Below are 16,914 nucleotides of genomic sequence, written 5' to 3'. Positions count from 1 at the left end.
GAGTATAATGTGTGCCTCTCCATGGGTGCGTCAAAAACATAAGACGCTACCTACCTGGGCTGGTTTTGTAAAGACCAAAGCATTGACTCCTGTCCATATCTAATGTTTACATAGAATGCTGCTTTCTTAGATGTCTTCATCTGGCCAGTTTTTTTTTTGGAAGGCATTATATGCAGTGCATTGGCCAACTTGTAAGTTAGAGGATGAGACCGGGAGCAGTTTGTGGACAAAAAAAAAAAAAAAAATCTCCATTAGCTGATTTATCCAAGTCAGGTTCAGGGAGGATATGCAAAAACGTTCACACGGGCAATTTGGCATAGCCAGTCAACTTACTGCCATGTTTTTGGGAGACGGGAGGAAACCCACATGAACAATTATTTTTGACTTTTTAGAAATTTGGTGTAGTCGTGGAATATTCACTAACGGACTTTAGGTTTAGTATGTAGAAGAAGCCGCCTTTTATTTGTCACACATACACTCAAGCACACAGTGAAATTTAACCCATCTGAAGCAGTGAAAAAAAAAAAAACCACACACATATACCCAGAGCACTGGGGGCAGCTATGCTACAGCATCCGGGGAGCAGTTGGGGGTTCGGTGCCTTGCTCAAGGGCACTTCAGCCCATGGCTGCCCCATGTTAACCTAACCGCATGTCTTTTTGAACTGTGAGGGGAAACTCACACAGACACAGGGAGAACATGCAAACTCCACACAGAAAGGCCCCCCGTCAGTCACTGGGTTCAAACCCAGAACCTTCTTGCTGTGAGGTGACAGTGCTAACCGCTACACCACCGTGCCAAACGTACATCAGTGAGCTGCACGTGGTCAAGTATACTGCCTTTGAAAGCTCAAACCGGTATTTTCATAACTATCGAAGTGCTGCCTTATAATGAGTCTTCTGTTTCGGACACACCTGCCCTCTGATACAGACGTCCCAAATTCTTGTCAAAGAGTAAAGTCAGAATCAGTGACTTTTCCCGCGCATTGTTGTATTCCCGAAAACTATAACATTAAGAGTACCTGAAAGCTACTACAGGATCACTTACTAACAACATCTTTCTTTCTCTTTCTCCTATTCAGTGTCCTGCCATTGACTACACCAGGCACACTCTGGATGGTGCAGCATGCCTTCTCAACAGCAATAAATATTTCCCTAGTCGGTGAGTGCTTCCATGCAAAAGCTGCCATTCCTTGGCTTACAGAATGTAGATAAACAAGTCGGACGTTGTCCGAATATTTACATGGCAGCACATGCAAATGATGATTTCTACCACGTTTTAGTCCAAGTCATAATGGCACATTTCTGTGGTTGGTACGCTGTGCTTATGAGTGTGGTGTTCTCCGTACAGCGTCAGTATTAAGGAGTCGTCAGTGGCGAAGCTAGGCTCAGTCTGCCGTCGCATCTACAGGATTTTCTCCCATGCTTACTTTCACCATCGCCAAATATTCGACACGTACGAGGTCAGCAGACACTTTTTTTTTTTCCCCCGCATGCTAATTTTTTTCCTGTTGCTATTTTGTCTCTGTACTACTAAAAGGTTGTGGCTCCTGCAGTACTGCATGTAGACAATTATGTTTGAATTGTATTCTTTAGTGTGATCAGTAGGTGGCAGCCTGAGACAATATTTAACTAAGGCAATAGAGCATAATGTACTTGGGATTCACTGCACAGAACATTAAAAGTGGCATTCCACCATTGGATGTATTTTTTTGGCATAAAATACAATACATTTTATGACATGACTAGACAGAGAAATCTTTTAGCTTCAAAATGATATATCAAACATAATTTGACAACGACAAGTATATTAATTTTGCGACCAAAGTCACCTACCCTTTTAATTTCCGCGCGGTAGTGAAACGTGATGTCATCGGCAGGTTCCCCTTCTTGTGTACCACGTGTCGGTCTATTTTTAGACCAGGAAACCCCCAAAGTGAGAGAGTCATTTCTCCTCGTATATGGGGGCCAAAAAAATTGCGAAAAATTGAGTTAATCTTTCAGTTAGCTAGATTTATTGGTATTCGCTAGATTTATTGGTATTATTTTTATCGCGTTCTATCCGCCATTGCTGATATGTGCCACGTCACACGTCACGTGGTACATAAGAAGGGGAACCTGCCGATGACATCACGCGCGGAAATTAAAAGGGTAGGTGACTTTGGTCGCAAAATTAATATACTTGTCGTTGTCAAAAAATTATGTTTGATATCATTTTGAAGCTAAAAGATTTCTCTGTCTAGTCATGTCATAAAATATATTGTATTTTATGCCAAAAAAAATACATCCAATGGTGGAATGCCACTTTAAGAGTAATCAGCACAGTATTATCAATGTGGACACTTTAAAGCTAGACAGCCTTTTGATTTCATTAAAAAAAAAAAAAAAAAAAATCAGTGAAATTTAGTTCCCTCTGAAATTTGGTCATTGTTTCTGTAATATCTAACAAAATATCCGGCTATTCTGTGGCTGGGAAGTTATTTAATTTGAGGGGATTCCTGAGCAAATGATGTGTATGAAATCGCTCACTTTGCGCAGACAGAGTTAGTCCATGCGCAGGTTTACCTTCTTTTGGGTTTTACAGCAGCTGGCATCAAGTGTCGTATTACTGCCATCCACAGGTTTACCTTGACCCTGCACTGACAGTTACATCATTCTGTTGCTAAACGAACAACTGATCACACCGAGGTGCTCGCTGACCGCCAATATTTATTAGTTTGGTCCTGCGTTTCCTTTCCTTCACAACACGTCTTTTCTTCTTGCTTTCCGTTACTGTAGTCGGTCTTTTTCACGTTTCATTCACACACTCATGTCCTCCGTTTTCCTCTCCTGTTTCAAATTTGTATCCCACAATGCCTTGCACGAACAGGGAAAGCCCACCACGTGATGCATGACGTCATATCTTGAATTGGGTCACGGTGAAGCAAGAAAAAACAGCGGAGAATATGGCCCTAAATTATAACTTTTTTAAAATAAAATTGGAAGTCTGCGATTTGAATTCAGTAGCTTTTGGGCTGCTAAACAAAAATAATCGGGTGTCAGGGAAAATTCTTCTTTATGACCTACACTTAAAATCTGAAAGGCAGTCTATCTTTAAAATATTTCCACTCTTAGACATTTAGAAATGCAATTTCCAGGTCTCTGTCAGTATCCATTTAAGGTAACAGTTATTATTTCGAGAGGTGGCTGTACACCTAGGTCAGGTAAGATTGATAACATTGTAAATACTCTTAGGTCTTGATAACACCTTTTTATATACTCTTATATTTTGTAATTAGGTATGAAGATCACACTTTGGGAACCTAATAAATATTGTATTGCAGGAACCAAGTAGGTTGGTAGCATTTTTGGGTAATGCCTTGGTTAGCGTGTCTGTCCTGTTCTAATGGTAACGTATCCTTTCTGGAAGCAACACCTTAATGGTTTTTGTTGGATGAGAACTCCAGGAAAGTTCCTCTGACTGAGGAACAGTGGTACTTGTGGTATCATGGACTGGCAGTTATTGTTGGTATGAATGTCACTCTTTTTCACATCCCCTGCAGAACGAGACGTTTTTGTGTCACCGCTTTACCCGCTTTGTGATGAAGTACAGTTTGATGTCTAAGGACAATCTGATTGTGCCCATCATGGAGGAGGAGAACCAGAGCAGCTCTGCAGGAGAGAGTGAAGCCTGACGACCACAGAGCATCCTGAACAACTGAAATTCAGACACACACAATTAAGGCCCGTTTCTCCCCAAATTCTTCATACGTCTATCCCAAAAAAAAAAAAAAAACCCACACCACCCAGAGACACTCCCTTGTACATATGTCTTACTCTTGCATTCCAGCATAAGAATCTGGCAATCTGTAAGAGTCTTTCCTTTGCTTCTTCTCATCCTATATAAACAAGTATGGTGATATTCACCCTTTCTTTAGTTGTTAAGTTATTGTGTGGGTAGAGGTGTTTTTATCCAATTTTTTTTTTTTAATGAATTAAATTTAGATATTTTCTTTATTGACAGTAATAACACACCTCATACCCAGAGCTGGCTCTGAGCTGTACTGTTCAGTGTACTAGCAAATAGATTCAGTAGCTTTGTTAGACATGCAAAACAAACGTGCAAAAACAAGTGAAATGAGGGAATCTGTTTTAATAAAATATTAACCAACAATGAGTGTTTGAGTTACATTATTTAAAATACAACCAAAATACTGTCACTGGTAAATTATACTGGTCATTTAAAAACATGACAGAGACAACCTCAGGATTTCATGGCTTATTAATCCTATATACAGCATTATAATATTCTACAACCTGTTTTTCCTTGTAGTGTAATTTTAAAGCAAGAAACATTCGGGAGGGGAGTACAAAATTCAATGTCAATAGCCTTCAGTCTTTCTGAATGTGACTACGCTCATTCGGCGTCAACATTCTGCTTAGCGATGCTATACAAACTTGAATCTCCTGCAGACCCATTTTGATCCTGCCAAAGCCGTAATACTTGAAACATGTAATACTATGGACGAGGGTGTAGCTAGTTCTCACGCTCAACTTTTACTAAAATGCCGTTTCCATGAACATAAACTTGTGAGAACGGCAACATGTGTTACGTTACCTTTTTTTTTTTTTTTACTGTGATTGAACAATAATAATGAGAAAACAAACCCTTCTGTAGCACCACTTGAGTTCAAAACTGCGAGCTGAGACAGGCAGCCTCCAGTCTGATATTTTCCCCCCAGGTTCCAGATGGGGTGAATTAGGGCCACTGAATAGAAAAACAACTTTTTCAAGGCCTGGCTCTAAAAACACCTTTTACTAATCCAAGACTGTTTTGACTGCAAAGCCTTGGCATCCTCAGTACCATCAAAAGCAAGTCTGAAATACCCAAAATAAACGTTTTCAGCCTGCAGCAAGCAGCAGAGGAGCCGAGATGAGCCTTGGTGACCAAGTCAGAATATAGTTTTGAGTCTCTGCAGGTGTCAGGAGGATAAGAAATGCTGACTGGTGTGTAATTAGTGAAGAATAAGAACAAACGGAGGGGAAAAAAAAAAAAACAATTGTGCAAATACTTTAAAAAACAAAACCCTAAAGTGAAGGAGTGTGACAGTGCAGGTGTGTATTAGAAGCTTTTACAGAATCTCCTGGTAGGGTGATGGATGTGTGCTGGTCAGTGTGTAAGTTTGTCATGCTTTGCTATAAAAATGAGATGAAATCCACCCCGTTAAGAATTGGCTTTATAAAAATATCAAAAAGTGCTAAACGCTGATCGATATAAGAATATGAGGAAAAGGGTAAATGCAAGGAAACTTAATGTAAATTGTTAAGATATTAAAAAAAAATAATTTCTCCTATAGCGCAGAGCTGAGCATTTTTGATCCAGTTGTTTGTCGTGTGGGCCGCTCACATACAGGTGACCTCAGCTGCCCCGTCATCCTGCTCAAAACCACCCTCCTCTAATTGCGACAGGGCGCTAGGATAGCCCCCTCCAAATAGAGGGAATCCCCCAGTGCCCACTGTAGTGGGGGAAAGCTCCTCTGAGTGAGCCGCTCCCATCCCTCGATTCACAGACTGACTGGGCTTGTCTCTCCGAGTACAGCTACCCTGAGACACATGAAGAGGCAGAAGGACATTGCTACAGTGCCTGTAATAAAGTCTGTCTAATTTCAATTTGTTGTAACTGATATCAAATTAGTGTCGGTTTATTAACCACGTCATTTAAGCAGAAAGTCCTTGCAGTACCTGGCTGTTCTGTCGGACTGAGGAGGATTTAACAGGCCTCTGCAGGAACACCACTTGTTTAGTGGCAAGATTTCCCTCACTGCAAAAAAACAAAAACACCACCCTGCAGTCATACACAGAGAAAAGCAGGAGAGATCAAGCCTCAACACCAGGCATTTCCCGAATACCTGACTTGCCCAACCAAGACGCTCAGGCAGAAACATTTTAGAGTTAGACCCATTCGGGCACACCTACGGTCAGCTTCTTTAAGCACAAAAACAAGACATGTTAACCAGCATCCTCGCCTCCCCTGTGATCGCCATTTTGTTTTTTTCTTCCTGATTTGTGACGGCGATTCTGATTGGCTCGTTTCAGGTGCGCGTGCACATTTGTGCTTTATCACTACGAGTGGTCGCTGGTGCCCTCTACATTTTCCACGGTTGACTTCAGGATGTCCACATGTACATGTTAAAAAAAAAACAAAACCTAGTGCTAAGTACTAGGTTGAATGGAAAGACATGCTTGTGTCTCAAATCGTAAACCACACCCTCTACAGTAAGTATATATCATTTACATAGTGAATTATCCCATAGATAAATATATCTTACCCCATTTATCATTGGCCCATCATGCATGTGAAGTGAAGAATTTTTTTTTTGGGGGGGGGGTTGATTGATGGAAATTATTCTTTTCTTTTTTTTGGCAAAATGATGACAGTACTACAGTACAGACTCCTGTTTTATAACGTTTTTAGTTTTATAATTCATCTTTGCAATATTGCTCGTCATTGTTATAGGCAAAACAAAAAGTGTTTTGTGTCCTAAACTCTATATAAAAAGACGTATTACGCACTAGTCCTGTACACAAGTCTTACATATATGATATTGAATTATGTTTCATGTTTTGCAGGGTTTGTCTTGTTCTTCTGTTGCAGAAATAAATGTTTTTAAAAATAAATGTTAATTTTTTTTTTTTTTTACTTTTGTCTAAACTCAATTACACCCCTACAAAACATCAAGAAACACCTTGAACCATGTACTTAAACTTGCCAAAATATTGCAAAATTTTAGGGCAAAAATTTTTTGAAGCCATTTGCTCTGCAGGGCAAAAGGTGTCAAAAGTTAACGTTGAGGCCTGGAGATGAGCGAACAGCGTGTATGCGTTTTACCTGTCATGGCGAATGATGGGTGTGGGCAGGACACATGTCAGTAACCAGCCGAACTCAGCCAGAGTGTGAAGGAGTGGCCCGTAATCCGTCTTCACATCAGAGCCCTGGAACAAGCACAATCACATGCTTCACGAGTTAAATAACTATTATACATCTTTAAAAGAGAATTGAAGGCAAATTTATCATCATCAAAATTCTCTATCATTTTATAAAATATAGGAATGCATTTTTGATAGCTATTTTGTCACTGCTATAGCAAGTTATGAGTGTCTGAAATATGCTATGTAATATATCAGTCCATATGTCAAAGCAATGACCGTAAACGAGATTCGTTGAGACCTGTGCGAGACTTCGTAGGACGGAAGTAAAACGTACAGCGGAAATCAAAGTGACCAACATCTGCCAACGTTGCCAAAAGACGCGCGCGCCCCCTTTCGAATGCTGATGTAATCAAGCTGGAAGTTTTGTTTGTTTTGATAGCAATCAGGAAAGTTTGAAAAAACAAAAGTAGGCAGAAATCATCATTTAAACAAGTTTTTGTGCAATATTTTGTTTGGAGAATAGTTTTCAAAATGGCGGCACTGACACCTGGCTGACATGTCACGTTTCGAAGTCTCGCACAAGTCTTGTGAAGATTGCGCGGATAAGTGACGCCTGCCGTGGACCAAACATTCAACATGGCTAAAAACCGAATAGGCCGATAAGTATAATATTTAATTGCAATTAGATGCCAGTACGAGTCACGATATAAAGTTACTAAAACTGAAAACGTAATTGAATAACACGTTACTCAAGTTATAATACACAGGGCCAAATTACTCAATTCTGATTGGTCAATCAAGATGGGCTTTTTTCCTTAACATGGGGCCGTATTTCTGAAACACTATTGGCTAGTTCGTTGCTTGGTTACGGTTACAAAAATTAGCAAATTGTGTCAACAAAATGGCTGACTCTGCTGACTCAGCAATGCCGCGTTTTGCTATATTTGATGAAGAAATGATAAACCAACTGAAAGCTGCAAGCGAAAATGAAAATACCAAAAAAAAAAAAAGTACGAATTTTTGGCTTTCCGTGTTCAAGAAATGGGCCGCAGAAAGACAAATAAACGACTCTAGTGGCGTATGAATGCTGTGAGTTAGACAAGGTGCTATCACAGTTTTATGCAGAAGTGAGGAAAGAAAATGGGGAAAACTACGAACCAGACTCTCAAAGTACTGCAGGCGGCATTGGATCGGCATCCGAGACAAGAGAAATATCCGGGATCAATCCTGAAAGGTGTTACTTTTCAAGAACCACGAAAAGTCCTCGAGGGAAAAGCGAGAGATTTGCGAAAACAAGGAATGCTTTAGAAACTGATTCAAACGTGCAAGATAGTCTTACGCCCTGATTGGTTCAGAAAATGTGAGTGACAAATGTTGTGTACTTGAATGGGTTCCGAAGTATGAATTTGGCCCTATAGGTAGTCGTCAACTTATGACCTATGCAACTTACGACCGATCGACTTTACGACCGTCTGGTTATGACTGGCAAGTGTTTCCCAGCTGAGCGTATGACAGTTTCCACCCCAGCTCCTGGCCGCGCCTAGCATCCAGCCTCTCGCCACGTACAACAGTTTCCGCCCCAGCTCCTGGTTTATGAAACGAGCAAATCCTCCCGCCAGCCCGAGCGCTGCAACAGCTGATGACGTAGACGACCCACAGCCAAGCACCAGTGATGCCAGCGGTCACTAAATTTTGTATTTTGCTATGTTTTACATTTGTATTTTGGTATGTTTCAAACTAAAATGTTTTCTATTTTTCACACCTGTATTTCATATTTTTTGTTTTGCACATATTAAACGAATTGTACTGTACGCAGTGTAGTATGCAGTGTTTGACTTAAACCAAATAATGAGCCAAGGTAATGAAATAAGAAAATGTTGATAAAATAAGACTTTAAGATGATTACAATATCATTACACATAATATACTTACGTTCATTTAACACAGGCCGACTTACGACCAGATCGGTTTACGATCGGTCAGTCGTAACCAAATGCAGTCGTAAGTCGACGACTACTTGTATATTATAAACAAGTAATTGTATGGTTCCTCGTAAAATTAGGGATCGATTTCACTCATGATTTCAAAGTTTTGAAACTGCCCGAGTCGCAAAACTTCGAAATCGCTCATGAAATTAACCCTTAATTTTACTCGGCCCCATACGATTACCTATACAAATAAAGCAAGTTTAAAAATGACTTCAGTTCTCCTTTAAAAATATTTATATGTTGGACAGACATGAGTGTTGGAGGTCAAGCTGCTTTCTTGTTAGGGTTTAACTTTATCGAATCAAAACATTTAATGCAATGCTTTTGCTGACCTCAATAACAGTCCACTGCTCAACAACAATGGTGTCATTGGCAGGAGATGCAGGGCTTCTCTCTTCGTACACAAACAGCCCCTCTAAAGATCTGGGCACTGGATCACCTATAAACAGAAGAAATCCCCTCATCATTTCATTTACATTTGAAACCATCATTCAGCCAAACTCACATGGTACGTAAATATACATTTCCATATGACAAACTGTGTGTGTACCATTACGTACACATGTCCTAATGCACAGAAACATTGTGTATTTATTTAGCTGGATGTATTTTATGAGATTTATTCACTGTGGTTATACATCATGAAATAATTCAACATTAAACTGCTCTCATTATGTCAGCGTTGAAAGTGTGTCACTGACCTACTAAAACAACACTGAACTACTTAGAAGACAAATGAAGGAATACAGCCCTGCTGTCAGAGAGAGAGAGAGAGAGCTGTTGTGTGCGTGCTCATTCATGTTCTACATTCTCAGACTCCAGATGTCTACACACACACACACAAAATCTGATTTAACTGTTTTTAGTCTGGTGCAAAAGAGGAAGTGAGGTCACGAGGTTGAGACGTGAGCACTAAATATAGTCACTGGGGGAGAAGATAGACGAGACAAGGAAAGGAAACAAACCAGAAACAGACAGGGAGTATGAAAAAATTTGGAAGGAAAAAGGGGAAAAGTCCTAGTACCAGCAGCACATGATTAGAGATTTGGATCAGTCAGCTATTTAATGTTTTTAGTCAGACCTGCTTCATCTTTTTTACAAACAGAACAGGAAAATAACATGTCAACATCTTTCTTTTACAACCCTACAATTTATCCTAGTTTCATTGGTAGACGACCTTTCTGGCTGGACTCTCATGACTTGAATAGAAGACGTTACCTTTAGGTGTATCCCAGTACACGAAAGAGTCTACTAATGACCAGCCTTTGCGGTAGTAAGCTGCTGTGAGCTCGAGCCAATCCGCCTCCAGCCCGCTGACGACTTGGCCCTTCCTGGACACGCGCATAGAGAGAGCCCCTTGGTGGTAGCAGCAGGTTAGCGGCTCCTGCGTAGCACAGCCTGGAGCCCAGGAATGAAACAGCACCAGCAATGTCAAATCTGCGGATTTATCAACACAGGGGCATTGTAAGGCTAGAAGCGCGTTTTCTATTTTGGAATAAAATGTTCAATAGATTACCCTGCCAATGGAGAAAATGATGTGTCCCTTAGTCTTTATAGTAAACTCTTTATTGAGAAGTCAAGAGGCTAGCAAATGAATCGGGTCAGCAAATCAAGAGCCTCTTCCATTTTCAAAGCAGGAGAGCTGCACTTGAAGCCCTGTGGGTGTCTCCAATATAGAACACCAATACGCTGAAGTGACATGTCCGTGTAGTGGTCAGGTCAAGCAAAAAAATACATTACAGCTGGTTGAGCTGTGATTAAAAGTGAAGAGGGGTGAGAAATGTGGCCTGATGTATTCAAAAGGACATGGCCTGTAATACTCACAGTGGGCATTAATCGCACATTTTTAAAGGTCCCATGGCATCGTTTTTTCATTAATTGTGCGGTGGTCTCTAGTATGAATGAATGCCCTGTGAGCCGGTTTTGGTGAAAAAAAATGCTGTGGTTCTCCTGTTTCAGGCTGTTCTAGTTTGGTGGAGGAGCGGGTGGCGGGAGAGCGACAGGATTTCAGCTCTTATCATTAATATTCATGACATGTAAACGTGTTACCTCTGATTGGCTAACAGCACTGTGACGCTACCTCCAGTGGGTCAGAACAAGCGGATGTGGGTGTCTTACTATGGCGAGAGAGAAGGAACAAACCGCGAAGGGAAAAATACCGCGCGCTGACATCATTAAGGTGCGACGCGAGGAAATAAAATAAATTCAACAAATGTTTGGGTTTTTACTGAACAAACAAATAAAATGAACGAGTGACTTAAAAAAAAAGAATGTGGGTGTCTTTGTAAAAACTGTTTTGATTGGCTATTACAACAGAGCATGCTGCATGCTTTTTGGTTTTGTAGCGCAGAGTACCTGGCTAACTGCAGGAAGCGGTTAGCTGCACAGCTAATGTAGCCATTGCAAGGCTAACGCACCGATTTTAAAACATGGCAAAACGACTTAACAGTTATACACTTACTTGTTCGCTGTTTGTGGCTGATGCGGCAGGGATGCTTGGTATGGACCCAGGCTTCAGCGACAGTTGATGTGCAAAACCTGCCCTGTACTGTCCCAAGTTGTGGAAACATTCATCAGGAAAATGCTTCCGACAAACATACACTGTCTTAGGTAGACTCGACGGCGTATTATTGGAGTAAATAAAATTAAGCCACTGCGTCTTCAGGGGCTCTCCCGTCGGCAGTAAAAACAGACTCTTTGTGTTGTCACATCCATGTACAGCGCAACTTCCATGTTTGGTGGCAACTTTTGAGCTGGGCGGGCAATCCATACAGTGGGTGGGAATCCAGAGGGGGGGGCGTGGGGATCATCTCCCTTGCTGACGTAGTAAAGGGAAGAGCCTATCAATGCGCCATTTTGACGCGCCATTCTCAAATGTTGACAAAGGGTGGGCATAGTTTGGTTTACACATTATGACATTTCTAGCCACTGGGGTGACTTAAGAAGGTCAGAGGAACTCATTTTAACGTTAAAAAACCTCAGAAAGTGAAAATTTCATGCCATGTGACCTTTAAAAAAAAATTATGATACTGATTTGATAAGGAACTCATCACCACAAGTCTTTGTTTCCAAATTAAGCAAAACATCAGGAATGTAATTGTGGCAGGATTCAGGACAATGACCCTAACCCATGACTACGTCATCACTTGTTTACCGCAATGCATTATGGGCGATACCCAGGGTCAGCTCTGCTACTTGTTTACTTTCGCCTTTGTTAAACACTGCATTGTTCTGTCCAAGCGGTTTTAACCATGCCTAAAGTGAACTGCTGTGTGCCTTACTGTCTCCACAACAAAGAGAACACCTACAGTAATTTGAGCTTTTATCAGCTGCCAGTCGAGAAGAAGAGAAGAAAGAAATGGATAAGTTTAATCTGCAATGAAGTGTTTGTAGCTTACATTTCTCTGGTGGAGAAAAAGACAGACTTAAAGTGCATATCCTGGAACAAATTCTTTTTTTTTTATATGAAAGTATGTCCCTTTACACACTCATCCAGAAGGGTAATTTTGCACAAGGCCATCTGTCTACAGCAGAAAAAAAAATAAAACGCGTCTGGAAAAACCCCAAGGGAGTCTGGAGCCAGATTCGTGACGTCACCTGCAGAAGCGCCAGCAGGCTGCGAGAGCTTGCACAGTTTCAGTGCACAGCCTGTGTAGACCAAGTTTAGCAGCTAGCGATTTTGCATTGAAATACGGGATTGTCACCTGAGCGCAATGTGGGAAACGATGAGTACTAATCCCATCAAGATTGGTGTTGATACATCTGTTAACCATTTTAATAATTACGTGATAACGTTGAAGAAATTTGCAGAAAACCACCAGGTCATTTTCTCATAAACAAACCAGCGCTGACGTAGGATTCAGAAGGAGGCGTCCCGCACGTGAGGTCACGAAAATCAATGTTTGCCGGGAAATCCAAATGCCAAGTTTTTTTCAGAGGCGGACCAATTCACCTCAAATGGCTTGATTTCAACTGAATTTTTCTGGTATTGCGCAAGGTAAAAAAAAATAAATAAATAAAAACTGCACAAAATACAAAAATGTTACAGATATTTGACCAAAGTTTAATATAAAACAGGAGAATTACACTGATCTTGCTCCTGAATTTACCCATGATATGCACTTTAAACTGCGACTCAGCAATATTTCCGTGGTCTGCGGAACGGCCTTTGGTTATAGAAGATTATAACAATTGACACTGTTCATCGTCTGAAACTAGCAATATTCCAAAGCCTGTAAAACGAAGAAGCATTCTTTGCCTCTTAACGTGCCGAAGCACTCTGCAGCCGAACGAGCCTGTCAGACCGATAAAACTCCCAAACCACCAAGGGTTCTCTTTTGGGTATGTAAAATGTTTAGTGTACCTCACTAGTGGCATTTATTGAAGTAAATGCAATTATACTGAACATGACACGGCAGATCAGCAGGTTTCCAAAGAGATTTTTTTTTGTAAACGTTTCCTGATATCAAGTTTTATTTAACTAATCACTCATTTATAAATGTTTTGATAAGACATTCTGAGATTTGCTGCTGCTGTTGTACAGCGTGAGGAAATTCGGTTTAGACTCTTAAGCCAGTATCTCGCTGGGCTGCGACAGCCTGCGACTAGTTGGAGACACAACAATTGCGATAAAATATGCGAATTAGCAACAATTTTCACTTGGAATCGCACCGAATTGATATTCGCATATTTTAATCGCAATTGTTGTGTCTCCAACTAGTTGCAGCCCAGTGAGATACACTCGCACTTCCTGTCTCACGGAAACCGACTTGAGAAGGGGTCGTGACGGCTTTGCGACACCTGCGACGCGTTTGCGGCTATTTCGAGAGAAATTTTGTCGCACAAATTTTTTGAACATGTTCAAAATTTCAGCGACGAAGGACACTTTGCGACTCATGTGAGGAAATTGAGAAGCCCCGCGAATGTTTCAAGACACTTTTGAAACTCTCTCGCGAATGACGTTCGCAAGCTGTCGCAGCCCAGTGAGACACTGGCTTTACCTTCTCACCAAGCTTGATTTGGATTTAAATTTTCCTGCTGTACACCCTCGACATGTTAGCCACCTCTTTAAAATCACCAATTTCATTGTCTTCCATGACAGAGCACAGCAAAATTACTCTGCTCACATCGCTCTCACGTAAAATTAATCTAACATCTGCTATATTGCACAACTACTGACCCCGGCTATCCCCCATAATGCATTGTGATAAACAAGTGATGACGTGGTTATGCTTGGGGCCTGTGTGTGTCATATACAAGCACTGTGTCAGTCAACCTGCATAAAGTTACACATACCGGGCTAAAACTTCAGAGCCCTGCATGCGCCCCAACACTAAACTGACTGTATGGAGATGGGAGTTTTGAGATGTGTAACCTGGACTATATCCAGAGTCTTCCATGTCTCTGTCTCCTGGTGGAGTGTGTGGCGGGGAACGACAGCTCCGTCGAGGACTTGCCACTCTGCCGTTACACCTCCCTCCTCCTGCCTGTTGGAGCACAGAGCCCACGAAGCGCACGCCTCCCCGAGCATTACAGTTAACCTGAACAAAGTACAATCCTCAGTGTCAGCAGCTACTCATGCATGTGATACGGGTAAACAGTTGTTTCAGTAAAAACAAGAATAACCTTGTGAATTTCTTTTAAATCAGTTAGATTTATGAATTGGGTTAAAAAGAAAAAAAATATCTGAAAAGGACATTAAATGCAGCTCACAAAACACGTTTATATGCACACTGAGTAAACACTGACCCGCTCTATAAGAGCTCTCACAGTGTCGCTGGTCAAAGAGTCTCCAGGCAGTGGCCACTCCTCAACCCTCAGCACTGGCACACTGTGAACCATAGCCACTGCATGCTTACTGCAACACACACACTCATGTTAGTGTTTAGGAAAATTCCACTATGCACTGGGTATAATAATAAACTGTTGGTGTTGTAAGCAAGGATAGGAAAAAACGACGATAGTGATTATGTGCACACTTCACACACAGAGTGGCTTCATTTTACACGACGTCCTGTTGCCATGCCTGTGAAATACATAACCTCTACTGATGAACTTTTCTGAAGGTCATGCTCAAGTCGTCATGGTCTGCATGTCAGCGCAGGAGGCTCATAAATGGCTCAGTGGGTTTGCATGACATGCTTATGTGTTTTCTACACGTCCAAACAACTCTCTAGGGACAAGCTGTTTTACTTTTTCCTCTACGCCAATGCCAAGTATGTCACGCCTTAATAAGTGGGTATGCTGACCTCGATGCTTCTCTTACTCTTATTGGTTCCTGTGTACACCATGTTTGCTCTACAGTCTCCTTAAAAAGCCCCCAAATCATTTGTAAAGCTGTTGTCAATTGTTAAAAGCTCAATACAAATAAAATTAAATAACCTGGGTCGTTGTCTGGTCAGGATGGCCCGGTAGAGCAGGCTGCAGGGCAGGGAGCGTGTACGGCCAACAGAGAGGATGATGGGATGCAGAGCGGCTAGCACGTAGCCCTGAGTGTAGTACGGCTGCAGGGCTTGAGGCAGCTCACACAGAGAGGACAGGTACTGCACAGCGGGTCGACTACCTGAGAAAATGCCAAAGAACGCAAATGGAATTAAATATGAAAAATCCAATCTCGGTGGCTACATGTACACATCCATGACATTGAGGATGGTTCGTTTTAGAACTGGTCCTTGTTACGTTTATTAATTTGGCATTGTTTGAAAGCAGAATCACATGGATCCTTCTCAGCGCAGATGATCCACTGATTGAGGAATATTCATTCATTCATCTTCAGTAACTGGCTTATTCTGGTCAGGGTTAAGGTGGATCTGGAGGCTACAGTCAGAATAGAGGGCATGCATGTTGTGTCACAGTGGTTACACCCACCGAGTGGCAAAAAACTCCAGGCAGCATGAGTGTTTAGCTCAAATAATGCAAAAATCCTTCCAAAATTCTGTGCGACTGACTACAAATAGATTCAACAGGAAATTGGAGCTCTTTTTATAGACAGCTGAAACCTACAGAAAGGAGAATCAAATGGATCACCACAATTCGGAATAACAACTAGAATCCAGGCACCAAAACAGGGATTTGCAGTTGCCAGTTTGTCTCAGATATGTTGCAGTTGAGTCACTAAACCTCGAGTCTGAGTCCAGCCTCGAATCCCCAGTGTTCAAGTCCAAGTCATTAAAGAAAATTGAGTCGAGTCCGAGAACAAGACTCCGGCCCTGTCCACACGGCAACGGATTCAGGTGAATCCGATAAAATTTATCGTTTCGGCCTGGTGTCCACACGGCACCGGCGTTTTGGGTGCCCCAAATGATATTTTTTGAGAACGGTTTCCAGAGTGGAAAAATCTGGCAACGGCGCCGTTGCGAAGTCGTCTGGATGAGTAGAATGGATTTGTTTACGATGACGTCACAACCACATGACTAGAACAAGCAGCACTCACTCATTCGCACCGGGTAGAAGAAGGGGTTTATGCGCATGCGTCCTACTTCTTCTATTGTTCTGGTGTCTCCGATGGGACCGTCTTACAGCGCACGTAGAGGTGTGGCATGTGTATTGCATCATTTTCAGCAAGCGTTGCCATATGTACCTGATATTTTACTGATCCGTTGGCCATGTGGACGCGATATTTTTTTTTACCCGCTAAAAAAATCTCGTTGCCATTGTTGTGTGGATGTAGCCTCCAGCTGCACCATTTGACGGTGGCTGTTGCTGCCTTTATGTGAAAGCGTCTCTGCTGCTGTGTCGGACTAACGTTACTGCTCAACTGCCCCATTTTAGGCTACAGCCACACGACAACGGCAACGAGATGTTATTTTAAAAAAATATCGCGTCCACATGGGCAACGATCAGTAAAATATCAGGTCCATATGGCAATGCAACGCTTGCTGAAAACGATGCAATACACATGCCACACCTCTAGGGGCGCTGTAAGACGGTCCCTTCGGAGACACCAGAACAATAGAAGAAGGAAGGACGCAAGCGCATAAACTATTATGCGCGAGACTTCATATTAGCCACAAAGTCAG

The 16,914-nt window shown here is 41.8% G+C and overlaps 2 protein-coding genes across 3 annotated transcripts in view; one reads left to right on the top strand and one right to left on the bottom strand.

Moving 5' to 3' along the window:
* The window catches only part of LOC132891681 (MOB-like protein phocein), a 34,320-nt gene extending 30,168 nt beyond the window's left edge, over window positions 1-4,152 (top strand). For both annotated transcript variants that reach the window (XM_060929496.1, XM_060929493.1), the window contains 3 exons: window positions 1,082-1,161; window positions 1,351-1,462; window positions 3,542-4,152. In XM_060929496.1, coding sequence (XP_060785479.1) covers window positions 1,082-1,161; window positions 1,351-1,462; window positions 3,542-3,673 — 324 coding nt within the window. In that variant the 3' untranslated portion in view covers window positions 3,674-4,152. The remainder of the gene's footprint in view (window positions 1-1,081; window positions 1,162-1,350; window positions 1,463-3,541) is intronic.
* The window catches only part of rftn2 (raftlin family member 2), a 35,146-nt gene continuing 22,362 nt past the window's right edge, over window positions 4,131-16,914 (bottom strand). The window contains exons 2-9 of the mRNA XM_060929492.1: window positions 15,278-15,458; window positions 14,645-14,753; window positions 14,271-14,436; window positions 10,115-10,333; window positions 9,229-9,335; window positions 6,868-6,971; window positions 5,721-5,799; window positions 4,131-5,582 (exon numbers count right to left, since the gene is read on the bottom strand). Of these exons, the coding sequence (XP_060785475.1) occupies window positions 5,382-5,582; window positions 5,721-5,799; window positions 6,868-6,971; window positions 9,229-9,335; window positions 10,115-10,333; window positions 14,271-14,436; window positions 14,645-14,753; window positions 15,278-15,458 (1,166 nt within the window). The 3' untranslated portion in view covers window positions 4,131-5,381. The remainder of the gene's footprint in view (window positions 5,583-5,720; window positions 5,800-6,867; window positions 6,972-9,228; window positions 9,336-10,114; window positions 10,334-14,270; window positions 14,437-14,644; window positions 14,754-15,277; window positions 15,459-16,914) is intronic.

The sequence above is a fragment of the Neoarius graeffei genome, chromosome 9, assembly GCF_027579695.1.
Source record: "Neoarius graeffei isolate fNeoGra1 chromosome 9, fNeoGra1.pri, whole genome shotgun sequence".
Lineage (NCBI taxonomy): Eukaryota > Metazoa > Chordata > Actinopteri > Siluriformes > Ariidae > Neoarius > Neoarius graeffei.
This window is presented reverse-complemented; position numbering and strand designations above follow the sequence as displayed.